The sequence below is a fragment of the Scomber scombrus genome, chromosome 18, assembly GCF_963691925.1.
Source record: "Scomber scombrus chromosome 18, fScoSco1.1, whole genome shotgun sequence".
In the NCBI taxonomy this organism is placed as follows: Eukaryota; Metazoa; Chordata; class Actinopteri; order Scombriformes; family Scombridae; genus Scomber; species Scomber scombrus.
Window position 1 is genome coordinate 11,421,655 of NC_084987.1, and position 18,198 is coordinate 11,439,852.

General features: G+C 37.5%; 1 protein-coding gene and 1 pseudogene across 1 annotated transcript; both read left to right on the forward strand.

The window, feature by feature from the left end:
- Positions 1–1,519: 1,519 nt before the first annotated feature.
- On the forward strand, positions 1,520–12,971 carry LOC133999921 (myosin heavy chain, fast skeletal muscle-like; annotated as a pseudogene).
- An 89-nt stretch (positions 12,972–13,060) lies between these two features.
- LOC133999922 (myosin-7) lies at positions 13,061–14,075 on the forward strand. Its single transcript, XM_062439272.1, has 5 exons — positions 13,061–13,222; positions 13,347–13,451; positions 13,544–13,639; positions 13,767–13,898; positions 14,058–14,075. The coding sequence occupies exons 1-5, from the start codon at positions 13,061–13,063 to the stop codon at positions 14,073–14,075; spliced, it is 513 nt and encodes a 170-aa protein (XP_062295256.1).
- Positions 14,076–18,198: the final 4,123 nt, after the last annotated feature.

The following is an 18,198-nucleotide window of genomic DNA, read 5'->3' on the forward strand; positions in this document are numbered from 1 at the left end:
TTCCCCTGATACTTAGTATATAGTTTATATTTAAGGTTAAAATAATAGTTTCCAAAACCTACCCCCAACATTGTCTGTTAATGTAACAGAAAAATACTGTTGATGTTAACTACTTGATTCAACTTCCATGTCCTTTAAATCAAGCACTATATTTGTTGGAAGTGTACACAAACCATATTTGATGAATGATAACATTTAGTAGTGGACCAGCATTTATAATAGCATCTTTATGAATCACTGATGATTAATCTAGGGGAGAAATGTATATGCTCCTCCTTTCACTGTAAATACTTCTATATTTATGATTACTGAGGTAGAACTTGATTTAGTTGGTTGTCTTACTGAAGTATCTGCATGTATACCTATGTATGATTTCACAGTCAACATTTCTGGCAAGCATGTTGAAAGTAAATTAAAATGGTTTTAGTAGTGAGGAAGGTATTTGCCTTCAGTATAATGTACATAGAATTTATTAGTAATGTAGTCCATTCTACTGTAAATATTCCACTTTCTCACTAAACAATTGTCAGTTTTATATTACATTTTATTCAATATTTTTAGACCCACATTGTATATGTCACGTTCACATTTGTGATCAATTTGTAATGCATTATATAATTTTTAAATAATAGTTACAAATAAAAGTCTTATATAACATTTAATTTATATTTTTACACCCACATTGTGTATGTCACATTCACTTTTGTAATCAATTTGTACAAATTCATAATTCATTATGTATTTTCCAATTTACAGTTACAACTATATATGCTTACAAGCTGCATATACATCATTGCTATAAAATAAGCAACAGGATAAGGCCATGGCCAAATTGAGTCAGAGACAGCAGCTGACCAAGCACTCCCACCCTCTATAAAAGAAGCAGCCCTTGACTTCTCCATGAACTGGTAGGCCTTCAACACAGGTGAGTGTTTTGACTATGATCTCAGTTTTAACTCCTTTTGATCAGTCAGTAAAGTTAAAGTAATTACAAATGTTTTTTGTCCATATTTCTTTCTCTGATTTATCTTTGTTTCAGGTGACATTCGGATGGAATTTCATGGCATATCAACATTATTTCAAAATAATTTCTTGAAATACTCACACAATTAGTTATATCCAGTACATAACCTGTCTCAACACATACTGTATACTAAGTGACCATTAAGAGCAGCACTATTTCTCTGGTTGTGGAAGTCAGTTTTGAAAATTGACAGTACAGCTGGCACTTATTAGTCAAGTAAATAAATTTTACGACCTTCACAATTGACTGCTCTCAAACTGACATTCTGCAAGTAAGATTTAAAATGAGAAAAACAAACAAAAATCATTGTACTCATGTTTCACCATCTTTTTTATAGCATCTTGACACTCCACCAAATACTGTACCAGTCATCTTTTTTTGGAGCCAGTTGAGGTAAAACATATCAAATCTCCAACATCAGATGGATACAAGATTTACATTACTACATTATGCTGATATTTATGTGATCTTTTCAGTCTCCACTAAAGTGCCACCATGAGCACAGACGCAGAGATGGAGTGCTATGGCCCGGCGGCCATCTACCTCCGGAAGCCAGAGAGGGAAAGGATTGAGGCTCAAGCCGCTCCTTTTGATGCCAAAACTTCCTTCTTTGTGACGCATAAGGAAGAAATGTATCTCAAGGGTAAACTTGTGAAGAGAGAGGGTGGCAAAGCCACAGTTCAGACTGAGGATGGACAGGTAGGTGTATTTCCAATGAAGACCCTTTACTATGTTGGGATTTCTCAATTTTTCACATAAACATTTGTTTAAAATTATGAATGAAAAATAATTAGTAGCTTTGAGTTCATACTAACACATCGATTAACAAGGACATCCATCTGATGAACTCTAAATTTGAAAAATACATTTTACTGTTTCTCTTTTTCCAGGAACTCACTGTAAAAGAAGATGAAATCTTTCCCAGAAACCCTCCAAAGTTTGATAAAATTGAGGACATGGTCATGATGACCCACCTCAACGAGCCTACTGTGTTGTATAACCTCAAAGAGCGTTTTGCATCCTGGATGATCTACGTGAGTTTCCACTTAACTAATGCAATGAGCATTTATATCTGAGAATCTAAATGTTAACACTATGTTTATTTTCTATTTGTGCGATTACAGACCTATTCTGGGCTGTTTTGCGTTGTTGTGAATCCCTACAAGTGGCTTCCTGTGTATGATGCTATAGTTGTGGGAGGATACAGAGGCAAGAAGAGGATTGAGGCACCACCTCATATCTTCTCCATCTCTGATAATGCCTATCAGTTCATGCACACAGGTAAAATTAAAGTTAGCAGTGTTAAATCATGTAGAATTAAGCTTACACAAAAGCTTTTTGAGGGAATTGCAAAAAAAGACATTCATTTGAAATGTCTATGTTTGTATTTCAGATCGTGAGAACCAGTCTATCCTGATCACGTAAGTATTACAGAAATGTAATGCTAAATCATATAATGATAATAAAGCAGAATGTTGAAATGTGTCTCTTATACCCCAGTGGAGAATCCGGTGCAGGAAAGACTGTCAACACCAAACGTGTCATCCAGTACTTTGCAACAATTGCAGCTATTGGAGCCAAGAAGGCTGAGCCAGTTCCTGGAAAGATGCAGGTAAATTGGTCTTTTAAGATAAAACTGTTTGTCAGAGGAAAGTTATTTTCAATGTTAAGCCCATGTAACTCAAATCCTCTCTTGCAGGGCTCCCTTGAGGACCAAATTGTTGCAGCCAACCCTCTGCTGGAGTCCTATGGTAATGCCAAGACTGTGAGGAATGACAACTCCTCTCGTTTTGTAAGTAATCAAGGGAACATGTCAAGACATATTCTTGCTAAATTACAAAAACTGATGTTATCAATGATCTGGCTCCCTAGGGTAAATTCATCAGAATCCACTTTGGCTCTACTGGAAAGCTGGCTTCAGCTGATATTGAAACTTGTAAGTTTCAACCATGATGTGAATCAAGATTAATCTGGAGTGTCATATATTTTTGATAAAGTAACCGTTTTGGTTGTAATAGAGTGATCACACAGACTCTGGTTCAATTTGTTTTTCTTAGATCTGCTGGAGAAGTCCCGTGTAACCTTCCAGTTGTCTGCTGAAAGGAGCTACCACATCTTCTATCAGCTGATGACTGGCCACCAACCTCAGCTCCTGGGTATGTTACTTTGTAAATTTGACACTGAAACGTAAATAATGCCAGAGACAAGACTAAGCAATGATGTGTATTTTTACTATGCTCATGTAGAGGCTCTTCTGATCACCACCAACCCCTATGACTACCCAATGATCAGTCAGGGTGAAATCACTGTCAAGAGCATTGATGATGTGGAGGAGTTCATTGCAACAGATGTAAGAAAACATTTTAGTAAAGTATATTTTGCATGCTTAATGCAACCGGGAAATGTTTTTCAAATACCAATAACTTTTCTTGTTCAATGTAGACTGCTATTGACATTTTGGGCTTCACTGCTGAGGAGAAGCAGGGCATCTACAAGCTGACTGGTGCTGTGATTCATCATGGCAGCATGAAATTCAAGCAGAAGCAGCGTGAGGAGCAGGCTGAACCTGATGGCACTGAGGGTAACTCGGATAATGATATCTTATAGAAAATCTACCATTGATTAATATGTAACATATATTTGTAAGCATATCACAGTTCACAGATGGCTAACAGTTTGTTTTTCCATCAGTGGCTGATAAAATTGCCTACCTCCTGGGCCTGAACTCAGCGGATATGTTGAAAGCTCTGTGCTACCCAAGAGTCAAGGTTGGAAATGAGATGGTAACCAAAGGTCAGACTGTGCCACAGGTAAGATAAAGAAAGTTTAATATTTGAAAAACAAAATGGCAATATTTCCATTTTAACAAGAAAATATGATTGTGATCATTCTAAAATCTTTATTTCTAGGTCAACAATGCTGTCAGTGCTCTGTGCAAGTCTATCTATGAGAAAATGTTCTTGTGGATGGTCATCCGTATCAATGAGATGCTGGACACAAAGCAGCCAAGACAGTACTTCATTGGAGTGTTGGATATCGCGGGATTTGAGATCTTTGATGTGAGTGATCTGAATATTTGAGTTGCATCATGTCAACAATGTTTTTCTATGACGCATTATGTCACCATAATTACAGTTCAACAGTCTGGAGCAACTGTGCATCAACTTCACCAATGAGAAACTGCAACAGTTCTTCAACCACCACATGTTTGTCCTGGAGCAAGAGGAGTACAAGAAAGAAGGCATTATCTGGGAGTTCATTGACTTTGGTATGGACTTGGCTGCCTGCATTGAGCTTATTGAGAAGGTCAGTACTCAATCAAGTCAAAGTGATTTCTTGAATCATGCAAATGTTTGCTTCCACTGTTAAACCTTTGATGTGAAATTTCTTTTTTTTTCTCAGCCAATGGGCATCTTCTCCATCCTTGAAGAGGAGTGCATGTTCCCCAAGGCCTCTGACACTTCTTTCAAGAACAAGCTACATGATCAGCATCTTGGCAAGACCAAGGCCTTTGAGAAGCCAAAGCCTAAAAAGGGTGCGCCTGAGGCTCACTTCTCCCTGGTTCACTATGCTGGTACAGTGGACTACAATATCGCTGGCTGGTTGGACAAGAACAAGGACCCCCTGAATGACTCAGTTATCCAGCTCTACCAGAAGGCCTCCAACAAACTTCTAGCTTTCCTGTATGCAAAACACGGTGGAGCTGAAGGTGAGAAATAAGCCTGAGGAGAATGATCAGAAACTCTGAATAACAGTATAGGTGATATGTTCTGTGTCACACACAACATGCAGTAAGATTGCAGTGAGGAATAAGAAACCATGTGTCTGTTACACTGGATGCAGGCCTTGTATAAAGCTGCTGACTATTTTGTATTAATATAGAAAAAACCTTTACAGAGAGAAAACTTAAAATAATTACTCATTTAGTTACTTATTTATTAAATGTTTTTGTGAAAACAGAGGCTGCTGGTGGTGGCGGCAAAAAGGGTGGAAAGAAGAAGGGTGGTTCCTTCCAGACTGTGTCTGCGCTTTTCAGGGTATGTATTGTTTCATACTTTAAACTATTAAAAACATTATCTTGAAATACTGTTGACCATTTTTCTTATGTTGCTGATCCACAGGAGAACTTGGGCAAGCTGATGACCAACTTGAGGAGCACTCACCCTCATTTTGTCCGTTGCCTCATTCCTAATGAATCAAAGACCCCAGGTAAGAAGCACCTGGCCTAATGTTGCACACTGAATGTGACACATTGATGAAAACAAACATTTTGAATATGATTTTGGAACTTTCAGGGCTTATGGAGAACTTCTTGGTCATCCATCAGCTGAGGTGTAATGGTGTGCTGGAAGGCATCAGAATCTGCAGAAAGGGCTTCCCCAGCAGAATCCTCTATGGTGACTTCAAGCAGAGGTGATATCATTTAATATAAGCAAATCAAGTTGATTTCAGTTGAATTAAAAACTGCCCGCCAAGATGTGGGGTCACTGTAAGTAACAACACAATCTTCTCTTGTAGATACAAAGTATTGAATGCCAGCGTCATCCCTGAGGGACAGTTCATTGACAACAAGAAAGCTGCTGAGAAGCTTCTAGGCTCTATTGATGTGGATCACACTCAATACAAGTTTGGACACACAAAGGTTAATCTCTATGAACAATGTCAAGTATGGCATGTACATATATCCTTTTGTATCAGTGAATGCTGATTACTGAGTCCTTTCAAACAACCACACAGGTGTTCTTCAAAGCTGGTCTGCTGGGTGGTCTGGAGGAGATGAGAGATGAAAAACTGGCTAGTCTGGTGACCATGACTCAAGCTCTCTGCAGAGGATACCTCATGAGGACAGAGTTTGTAAAGATGATGGAGAGGAGGTAGGATTATCAGTACACTGAACTGCTCTATTCATAACAGCTGTTTTTTTGTTTTTAATTAATTAATATTACAGAAAAGTTACACTTTATTCGTATTAATTTTCCAGGGAAGCTATCTTCTCCATTCAGTACAATATCCGTTCATTCATGAATGTGAAAAACTGGCCATGGATGAATCTCTACTTCAAGATCAAGCCTCTTCTGAAGAGTGCTGAGACTGAGAAGGAGCTGTCCGCGATGAAGGAGAACTATGGAAAGATGCAGACAGACCTGGCTGCTGCTCTGGCCAAGAAGAAGGAGCTGGAGGAGAAGATGGTTTCCCTGCTGCAGGAAAAGAATGACCTGCAACTGCAAGTGTCTGCGGTAAGTAGGATACGAAAGCAAGAGTGACTATCATATCCACACTTCATTAATCGAATATTGTAGTTAACATTTTCACATTTTTTTAACCCTTAATCTATTTATGTACATGTAGAGAATACATTGTCTATTCATTTACTGTATGTAACAATATACTGTAGGAAGTTGAGAACCTCTCAGATGCTGAGGAAAGGTGTGAAGGCCTGATTAAGAGCAAGATCCAACTTGAGGCCAAACTCAAAGAGACAACTGAGAGACTGGAAGATGAAGAGGAAATCAATGCTGAGCTGACTGCCAAGAAGAGGAAGCTGGAGGATGAATGCTCTGAGCTGAAGAAAGATATTGATGACTTGGAGCTCACCTTGGCTAAAGTGGAGAAGGAGAAACATGCCACAGAAAACAAGGTTGGAATCATTTTAATCCTGTATTTATAAAAATAAAAAAGGCAATGTATTTGATGTTAGCTTTCAAACATATGGGTATAAAGTGATGGAAATAATGCACCTTTACCGACCTTTTCAGGTGAAAAACCTGACAGAGGAGATGGCATCTCAAGATGAGTCTCTTGCCAAGTTGACCAAGGAGAAGAAAGCCCTCCAAGAGGCTCACCAGCAAACACTGGATGATCTCCAGGCAGAGGAGGACAAAGTCAACACTCTGACCAAGGCCAAGACTAAGCTGGAACAACAAGTGGACGATGTGAGGAAACATTGCTTTTGATAACGTGTTTGTATTGTTAACTTGTGTGTGAGAATCGACATTCCATGATAAAAATTCAAAACATTATCTCATGTGAACATTATAATATCATCTCAAAAGCTTGAGGGATCACTGGAGCAAGAGAAGAAGCTCCGTATGGACCTTGAGAGAGCCAAGAGGAAGCTTGAGGGTGATCTGAAACTGGCCCAGGAATCCATAATGGATCTGGAGAATGACAAGCAGCAATCTGAGGAGAAAATCAAGAAGTAAGTATTCTGTTTTTATCTTTAATCCTTACATTGATTAATTGCCATAATGCAATACAACAGCAATACCTTTTTTCCTATTCCAGGAAGGAGTTTGAGACCAGCCAGTTGCTCAGCAAGATTGAGGATGAACAGTCTCTTGGTGCTCAGCTTCAGAAGAAGATCAAGGAGCTCCAGGTTAGTATTTGACATGAATGTTATACTCAGTGACTGAAAAACCACTGCTCACATTGTGTTCAGTTCACAAGCCTTCTTTATATTGGGATCATCCAACCTAGGCACGTGTTGAGGAGCTGGAAGAAGAAATTGAGGCTGAACGGGCTGCTCGGGCTAAGGTGGAGAAACAGAGAGCCGACCTCTCCAGGGAACTTGAGGAGATCAGTGAGAGGCTTGAGGAAGCTGGTGGAGCTACAGCCGCTCAGATTGAGATGAACAAGAAGCGTGAGGCTGAGTTCCAGAAGCTGCGCCGTGACCTTGAAGAGTCAACCCTCCAGCATGAAGCTACTGCAGCAGCTCTCCGCAAGAAGCAGGCCGACAGTGTTGCAGAGCTGGGAGAGCAGATTGATAACCTCCAGCGTGTCAAGCAGAAGTTGGAGAAGGAGAAGAGCGAGTACAAGATGGAGATTGATGATCTCTCCAGCAACATGGAGGCTGTAGCTAAATCCAAAGTGAGTTCATAACTGACTGTCATTATGCTCATAAATATGGATTATATAGGATCATTTTGAAGTAGTCTCCAACTTAGACAAATGCAAAACACTTGCTTTGTTCATGTTAATATTCCTAAATACATCATGTTTTGTTTTTATAGGGTAACTTGGAAAAAATGTGCAGAACTATTGAAGACCAGCTGAGTGAGCTTAAGGCCAAAAATGATGAGAATGTGCGCCAGCTGAATGACATTAATGCACAGAAGGCAAGACTGCAGACAGAGAATGGTGAGTCACCTGTGATAAAAACTAGTAATAAAAACCACATATGATCATTTTGATAAATGACTCATTAACATTTTGTCATTCAGGTGAGTTTTCTCGCCAGCTTGAGGAGAAAGATGCTCTTGTTTCCCAGCTGACCAGGGGCAAACAGGCTTACACTCAGCAGATTGAGGAGTTGAAGAGACACGTTGAGGAGGAAGTGAAGGTATAAAGCATTTTTATCTCCTATTATTTTAATAGCCTACTGGTGGAACTGGGTACTACATTTCATTTTAAGTAATTGTCAGTCATTATCATTGCAAACAATGAAAATCTGAAAACTTCAGAAAATCATGAACAGAGAATAATGATAAACAATTGTAGGATAATTTATTATATCTATTTATGGGTCAGTGACAAATAAGGGTTGGCAAGATGAAAAGTTAAAAAATGTCTTTAAAAATAATTTTAAAGGCATGCATTAGCTTTATCAATGTGTAGATTTTGGGGTTTTGTTGGTTTTTTGTCATTTGACAACATTTGCAACATTTTTTTAATCAAAAGTAAGACTGAGTGCTCCTGAAAATGTCCCATGGTGTAACCACAAAGAAGAGAGCAAAGAATGATAAATGTTAAATATTTTAATCACCTACAGTGTATTTAAGTGCATTTATAAAAATAATTTCTTCATTTTAAAACATCAAATGAAATGAAAAAAAATTGTAGTATTCCTTCATTTACATTGTATTGCTTTTTGTCAATACTGAGCCGGACATGTTCTAAAAACAATCATTTTTGCCAAATAAATTTGGGCCAATAATGTAAAATTTGTTAAAAAAACATTTTGTTGCATTGCAAAAGTGGATTACATGTATTCCATGTTTTAGTTTATTTTCCTGTACATAATCAGATTTTTAGGAAAAAGTACTGCTTTCACCAACTTGATACTGGGTTGCATCAATGGATGTAACCAGTATTTCTTCATAAAAATCTGATATACTGCCTGACCATGTTCCTTCTACAGTCAAACACCATTGTTTGTTGAAGAAATGGACACTGAAAATCAAATATGACAGTCAACAAGGTTCAGTGAACTTGGTTTTTCATGATATTTCAGTTTACAAAAAGGAACATCTGACAACAAGAAATGATTAGGGTATAATATTTTAAATTCACTCAAGAAACCATCATTGAATTTTTCATTTAATAAATGAACTCATTTCTTTCTAAATTCTGTGCTAAAAAAACAAAACAAAAACATTTTTCAACAACAATCATTTTAATTTAATCTTAAAATGTAACTAATGTAATTTATCATAGAACAAAGAAAACAATTACCTGACAACAACAACAACAACAACAACAACTCATAAGTCAACTCATAAATTGTCTTCTATTGTGAATACAGTTGATAAATATTTAATCTGACAATAAGAATTTTGGTTAACGTATCCCTAAAACATGTGTACTGGTTCCAGTCCTCCTTCATGAGTTCAGAGGTTCTGGCTTAGAGATGATGTTATTATATTATAAAGAGGTCAGGTGGTTCAGATGATGTTATTATATTATAAATAGGCCAGGTGGTTGAGGCCATGTGATGACATTCTTCCCACCCAGCTGTTTCATGCGGTAGCATTAGCATTCATGCATGCTCTGTCGAGCCACTTTTTTCTTGTAGATGGAATCTAATGGGGAAAACCCATTTTCTTTCTTTAGTTTGATTGTTTTAGTAATGAAATAGCAGAAATGTAAATAATTATATTTCACAGATGTTATGTTTGAGTAATATTTCTCATTTAAATGATTTATTGGATTTTTAGGTAATTTAAAGACTGTACATGATCAAAAGTTGTTTTTTTTTATGATCGATCAACTCAATTGATGTAAGCAGTTATACGATTTTGATATTTCATTTTAAAAAGACCAGAAAAAGTCAGATTATGAGTAATTATTAAGAGCTTCTAACCTTGTTGAGCAGTTGTGATCATCGGGGGTCCTTCTCTGTAAAACCACTTCCTGTTATATGGCCTTTTTTCACAATTTTAACAAAATGGCTTCTTAAATGGTGGTTACACTTTGAGACACTTCATGTTGTTCACTTGACTTGACATGATTCACCAAATATATTTAAGATTTAGAACAATTGTATTCCATTAACCTTTACTTAATATGAAAGGGTGATAATGTAAGATTATGCCAAACTAGTTGATGTGCTGTTTTATTGAGAATTTGATCATTTTTTAAGCAAGTGTAATTTTTTGGTTCAAGTTTTTAGGGTTACAATACTGGGACATTTTCGCCATAATCCTCTCATATATTCTCTAAAAATGGATTATAAGCAGAAACTTTAACCCCATTAAATTTGACTAAACCACAGGGACATAAAAAGTAGCGTCACAACATTGACCCATATAATAGAAATTATATTCAACCACCATAGAGAGTAAATTGAAATTTTAATCGAAAATTTGCCTCATAATATTAATGCACCCTTTTTTCAACTTTATTTATTTTTGGCCAAGTAATACCTACTGAGGAAATGCTTTTCTGTTAAAGGGTTAGATATTGCAGAGACAGACATAGGACAGTTAAAGGGGTTGAATGATAGTTGTAGGTAGAGAGAAAATATTGTCAGAAAGTTCATTCTTTTAATGAAATACACAATGACATGAATAAAATTATCATGACCATAAACATTATGAAGAACATTCACCAAAATACTTTTATCCTTGGTATTGTAAGCAGTTGTTTTACCTTAAAGAACCCATGTCTATGATTCTTCAATAATATATACATATTTCTGTGATACATCTGGTCAATGAAATATGTTTTCGATTTTTCATAAGGCCAAGAATGCCCTGGCCCATGGTGTTCAATCAGCCCGCCATGACTGTGATCTGCTCAGAGAGCAGTTTGAGGAGGAACAAGAAGCTAAAGCTGAGCTGCAGCGAGGAATGTCCAAGGCCAACAGTGAAGTGGCTCAGTGGAGAACCAAATATGAGACTGATGCTATCCAGCGCACTGAGGAGCTGGAGGAGTCCAAGTAAGTCATTTTAAATTAGTCTCCAATTCAATTGCTTGCTTTTCCAGAAAACATTCCACATATGTTATTATCAACATGCAATTGAAATTCTTTACTACAGGAAAAAGCTTGCCCAGCGTCTGCAGGATGCTGAGGAGTCCATTGAGGCTGTGAACTCAAAGTGCGCCTCTCTGGAGAAGACCAAGCAGAGGTTACAGGGTGAGGTGGAGGACCTCATGATTGATGTAGAGAGAGCTAATTCTCTAGCTGCCAACCTTGACAAGAAGCAGAGGAACTTTGATAAGGTAACAGGAAATCAAAACCACACTGGTTTGAATGAAACACAAAAGTATCTTGGTATTTAATCATTGTTATTAATCTATATAATTCTAGGTCCTTGCAGAATGGAAACAGAAATATGAGGAGGGCCAGGCAGAGCTGGAAGGAGCCCAGAAGGAGGCTCGCACTCTCAGCACTGAACTGTTCAAGATGAAGAACTCTTATGAGGAGGCTCTGGATCATCTGGAGACCATGAAGAGAGAGAACAAGAACCTGCAGCGTAAGTCAATCCCACACTATATTTAAAGTAATATTAATTCATCATTGTAGTGATTATACAGCTTCTTCCTTGACTTCTGTAGCTGTAGGTCATGACATTTTGTGGTGGAAAAATGTGGTTTCTACATATAATGTAGATACCTAATTGCACTTTAATATGCTACAGAGGAGATCTCAGACCTGACTGAACAGATTGGTGAGACTGGAAAGAGCATCCATGAGCTGGAGAAAGCCAAGAAGACTGTGGAGACTGAGAAAACTGAAATTCAGTCAGCACTGGAGGAAGCAGAGGTTAAAAATATAATTAGCAATACGAAAAGACCACTTGTGTGATAAAATACAAAAGCGTTAATTCAATTGCACGTATTAATTTGACTATTTTGAGAAAATAATCTGTGTACGTTCAACTTTTTCTTTAAGGGTACACTGGAGCATGAGGAAGCCAAGATTCTCCGTGTTCAGCTTGAACTTAACCAGATCAAAGGTGAAGTAGACAGGAAGCTGGCAGAAAAGGATGAGGAGATGGAGCAGATCAAGAGGAACAGCCAGAGGGTGACTGACTCCATGCAGAGCACTCTCGATGCTGAGGTCAGGAGCAGGAATGATGCCCTGAGAGTCAAGAAGAAGATGGAGGGAGATCTGAATGAGATGGAGATTCAGCTGAGCCATGCTAACAGGCAGGCTGCTGAGGCTCAGAAACAACTGAGGAATGTCCAGGGACAGCTCAAGGTGAGCTTTGTCTGATCAATGAATAAACAAATCTTACAGAGCAAAGAAAGTTAAGTCTTTACCCTTGCACATGTTATCAGGATGCCCAACTGCACCTTGATGATGCAGTCAGAGGACAGGAAGACATGAAGGAGCAGGTTGCCATGGTGGAGCGCAGAAATGGCCTGATGGTGGCTGAGATTGAGGAGCTCAGAGCCGCTCTTGAGCAGACAGAGAGGGGACGCAAAGTGGCTGAGCAGGAGTTGGTTGATGCTAGTGAGCGTGTTGGACTGCTTCACTCTCAGGTTTATATTCAAGAATTAACAAGAAAATGCCTTTTTACAGAATGAATATAGTATACATACCAGCTTTTGTATACATAACATAAAATGAAAGGTGACTTTTTTAATTTTCAGAACACCAGCCTGTTGAACACCAAGAAGAAGCTGGAGTCTGACCTTGTACAGGTTCAGGGCGAAGTGGACGATGCTGTTCAGGAAGCAAGAAATGCTGAGGAGAAAGCCAAAAAGGCTATCACTGATGTGAGTTTGTTTATAAGTCTTCTTTTATAAAATTCAGCTTCACTTCACCAAACATTTGTTTATGCATGATGCCCATCATTTCAGGCTGCCATGATGGCTGAGGAGCTGAAGAAGGAACAGGACACCAGTGCTCACCTGGAGAGGATGAAAAAGAACCTGGAGGTCACAGTCAAGGACCTGCAGCACCGTCTGGATGAAGCTGAGAACCTGGCCATGAAGGGTGGCAAGAAGCAGCTCCAGAAACTGGAGTCAAGGGTATGCTCTTAATACATCTGCATTAGGATGTCAATCACACTTTCAATATGTGGACTTAATTCACTTTTCTCGCTGCAAAAATTCCTTTACAAGGTTTGATATACTATGAATCATCACATTACAGGTTCGTGAACTTGAAAGTGAAGTTGAAGCTGAGCAGAGACGTGGAGTTGATGCTGTTAAGGGAGTCCGCAAATATGAGAGGAGAGTGAAGGAGCTGACCTACCAGGTAGGTTCGGATTTAACTAAAAACTGAAAATGATTTCTTGGTTTTGAAATTTTCTCTCTATATAGTGCAGTAACATTGCTTCTTTTGTATAGACTGAGGAGGACAAGAAGAATGTGCACAGACTTCAGGATCTGGTGGATAAGCTGCAGCTCAAAGTCAAGGCTTACAAGAGACAGGCTGAGGAGGCTGTGAGTCAAATGATTTGTAATTTTATATACAGGAATGTTGCACAAATCAAAAAATACAGAAAGAAAACATACTAATATGATGTAAAATTAAAAAATACAACATACTTCAACTCCAAACACTTTGCAGGAGGAGCAGGCCAATACTCACTTGTCCAGGTTCAGGAAGGTCCAGCATGAGATGGAGGAAGCTCAAGAGCGTGCTGACATCGCAGAGTCCCAGGTCAACAAGCTGAGAGCCAAGAGCCGTGATCATGGAAAGGTAACCATGTGATAATATTTTACAAAGATTATTATGTGGGCAACTTAGTTTAATGGGGTATTTACATTTTTTACAAGCCACATATTTTCATTCCATTTTAATTTACTTTTTATTTTAAGAATAGATAATGAATCTTCTTTCTTGTTTTCTTTGTTGTAGTCTGAAGCTGCTGAATAAGAGACATCCTTTTGGAGCCTTTGGACAAAGTTCATAAAATATGAACTAGCTGTTTAATTGTATTCTTACACTGTGTTTATTCAATAAACATCTTTCCTCAAAATGTAACTATTTACTCGGTATTATTTACTCTCTAGTTTCTCTTTAACCCTTGTGCCTCACTAAGGACATTTTTGGTTTTTCATTTTTTATTTTCTTGATCATTTGGGCTATGTTCATGCATATAGCATCAAATTCTCCAAGGATATTCTTTTTAACTTATTAATTTTTTATTTCAAACAATCATTTATAATAGTTCTATGCTACACTATATAGACATAACTGTTCCTCTTAGACTCTTAATGACAAAAATGTCCCCATTAAAACTATTTTTGACCTCCCTGCCAAAATATGATGCGTCATGCATTCCTGTGTTCTGTGCTGTCATTTTCGAGCCAGGGGTTCAAAATTGTAGTTTGCTGTATATGGGAGAATACAATGAATAGTGTTACACAGTCCTGCTCATGCTGTATTATGAAACCCAGCAGACCAGTGAAAAATGTGGTTGCATCCAAAATGACCTGGATGTGTTGGTATGGGTGTGGGAGTCTGGTTTGTCTGCGTGTATTGAAAATGAAATGTGTGTGTGAGTGTGTATATGTAAATGTGTGTATATGCAGGTACAAATGGAGTTTATTAAAGTTTAAATTTGTATTGTCTTGCATGTGTGCATTTATAGCATTGTCTGTTAGTGAAGGTGTATGTGAGTGTGTGTTTGCGTGTGTGAGACAGGGAAATAGAGAGAGAGACAGATTTAGACATAATGCTGTAAATGCAGACCTGCAAGACAAGCAGTAGCATATGGATTTACAAGCAAAGTGCATAACACATGATGTGCATTACAGAGATCATTATTTTTCTTTTTCATTTGTGCTGCTTGAAAATCCTCCTAAAGGGAATATGGTGACAGGTTAAACATGTCCATGTCACATGAGCAGCAAAAGAAATGAACACCACCAATACAGCAAAGTGGATTTCTTTCATCATAGGAGAGTCAGAACAAAAGTCATCAGAACAAAAGTAATAACCCATGGGCCACTGTAATGCTCACTTATTCCTGCAAGTAAATCCCATTATCATATTACGGTTACTTTTTCACAACAGCCTGTGAGGTGATATCTAACAAAAGACAAAGGATGAACATCTGTAATCTTTTTACATGCACATAAAGCACCACATATATCCAATCTGAGATGTATAAAAATATAAATTCTGAAATTATGATTTGAGCATCAGTAATAGAAAAGAAGCTATGTAGAGTGATTGATAATATTCATTTGTTATGTTATGTGTCATTTGCTGAAATTAATCATATATCTTATATGTCCTAAGAGCCAGCTTGAAATGAGTCAAACACAGTTAAGAAAGTCATTACATCTGTTAACTCACTTCATGATAGTGTTTCTATTTTTATCAGTCTTCTTTGGTGAGCCAAATTAACTCAAACATGTTCAAGTCCTGCCAGAACATTTGTATCATACTTCTTTGATATCTTCTTTAGTATCAAATGAAGCAACTGGATGAAGTCCATTTTGCGTGTGGAACTTATTTTGAGCTATACCTGAATGAGATAGCAACTGTGTTCATGACCATATAGAAAGATATATGACAGATGATTGAAATTTTATGGATGGTACTTCATCTTCAATTTTATTACTGGAATATGAGATGTGCCAGACAACAAATATATTGGCACATTTCCGAAATCAAGCTCCATACATATAGCTGACGTTGCCTTTTAAAAATATTATTGTGATGTAATCTTAAATAATGAAGTGCTTTCATTTACAAATTGACAAGTTTACATTTATAAGATTTTTAAGATGAAATAGTGGAAAGGTCAGCTATTAATAATGGATGGATTATTTTGGTATGACACACACAGGAACAGGAGGTTTTTGTTAGCACAATGAAAGTTTTGGTAAACATAGCATTACTATTGTCAAACATTAAGAAGCATTTTAAATAACTTCCCCGAGACTTACCATATAGTTTATATTAAATGTTAAAATAAACATTAAATCAGAATGTGTTGACAACTATCTTATATCAGTGTCATTTAGAAGTGAACTATCAAAGATCTCAACTATGCAGTGTCCTGCAACTGAATACCAGTGGAATCTTGATGGGTCTCCAAAACCAACCCCCAAAGCTGCCCATGAAATAAAAAATATTGATGTTTACTACATGATTAAACTTCCATGCCCTTTAAATCAAGAACTATATTTGTTGGAATTGTAAACAAATCATATTCTGCACTATTTAATGAATGATCAAATGTGGCCTCATTCCATGCCTGCACTTGGAGGCAGTAGTGGACTGACATGTATTAGTAACTTTATGAATCACTGAGTTAATGTAGAAGAGACATGAATGAGCACCTCTTTCTTTCACTCTAAATATTTTCCTGAAGGATGTGTCTAATATGTTTTTCCCCAATAGTCTAACATTTCTATTTGCTTTCTTTTAAGAGCATATATTCACAGTCAACATTTCTGATGAAAGCAGGCATTTTAAAGTAAAATAAAATTATTTTACCACTGAAGAAGGTATTTCTCTTTATAAAATTAAATGGAGTTTATAGGCAGATTGGAGTTTATAGGCAGTATAGTCCATTCTGCTGTAAATATTCCCCTCTCTTACAAAGAAATCATCAGTTTTATATAAAATTGTATTTAATATTTTTACACCCACATTGTGTATGTCACATTCACTTGTGTAATTAATTTGTACAAATTAATAATTCATTATGTAATTTCCAATTTTCAGTTACAAATAAATATGCTTACAAGCTGCATATACATCACTGCTACAAAATAAGCAACAGGATAAGGCCATGACCAAACAGAGTCAGAGACAGCAGCTGACCAAGCACTCCCACCCTCTATAAAAGAAGCAGCTCTGGACTTCTCCATGAACTGCTAGCTACCCAACACAGGTGAGTATATTGACTGTGATCTCAGTTTTAATTGCTTTTGATCAGTCAGTAAAATTGATGTTTTATTAATTAAAAATGCATATTGTCCATGATTCTTTGTCTGATTTATCTTTGTTTCAGGAGACATTTAGATATTTCATGGCATATCAAAGTAGTCTTGAGCAGAAAACATTATTCCAAAATAATTTCTTGAAATACTCATTTAAGTAGTTTAAGTAGTTATTTTTTTCCAAAATGTACACAATTAATTACTGATATCCAGTATATACCTTGTCTCAACACATACTGTATACTATGTGATCATTAAGAACAGTACTGTTTCTCCTGTTGTGGACGTTATTGAGTTGTCGTTGAGTGGATGGGAGAGTATTGAATTTTAATGGTTCAACTAAATACTAATTAGTTGAGTACAAATAAGTTCACCTTTATGTTCGACTGCTGTCAAACTGACTCCATGAATGGAAGATTTAAAATGCAAGAAAAAATTGAAAAAATTAAAGCTGCAAGCAGCGTTGGGCGGGACCTTGCACCCTTGCGCACGTTGGGCTGTGGTGAAGCGGAAAGGTTTCCGTTAGGGGCATTTAGATGCCTTCAGACCCGGGCATTATCGGACACTGCAATAAGTAGATATACATTACACACACACACACACACACACACACACTCAGACATACACACACATATACACATACACACACACACTCACACAAACACACACATTCACACATATACACACACACTCATTCACACATACACACTCACACACACACATACACTCACACCCTCTCTCTCTCTCTCTGTATGTCTGTCTGTGTAGATATTTAGACTGAGCAACTGAAATGAACTGCCAACACTTTGACGAGTCAAGCAGGAGAGGAACTTATTAGGGCCCGAGCAGCGACTGCAAGTCGCCTGGCGAAAGCCCTATTGAAATTCGTTCATGCCCCAACGTGCAAGTGACCCCAAAGTGCAAGTGACCCCAAAGTAATCAAGTAATCAAGTAATCAAGTAATCATGTGGTATGGAAGACCCCCGGGGAAAAATGCTATAATGAAATTGTAATGTTTATTAGGGCCCGAGCGGCGACTGCAAGTCGCCTGGCGAAAGCCCTATTGAAATTGTAATGTTTATTATTATTATTAGGGC

Coding starts and splice junctions, on each gene's coding strand:
- LOC133999922 (XM_062439272.1), top strand. CDS start 13,061: ATGGCTGAGGAGCTGAAGAAGGAACAGGACACCAGTGCTCACCTGGAG. Junction 13,223..13,346: donor TCCAGAAACTGGAGTCAAGG/GTATGCTCTTAA, acceptor ATCACATTACAG/GTTCGTGAACTTGAAAGTGA. Junction 13,640..13,766: donor AGAGACAGGCTGAGGAGGCT/GTGAGTCAAATG, acceptor AACACTTTGCAG/GAGGAGCAGGCCAATACTCA.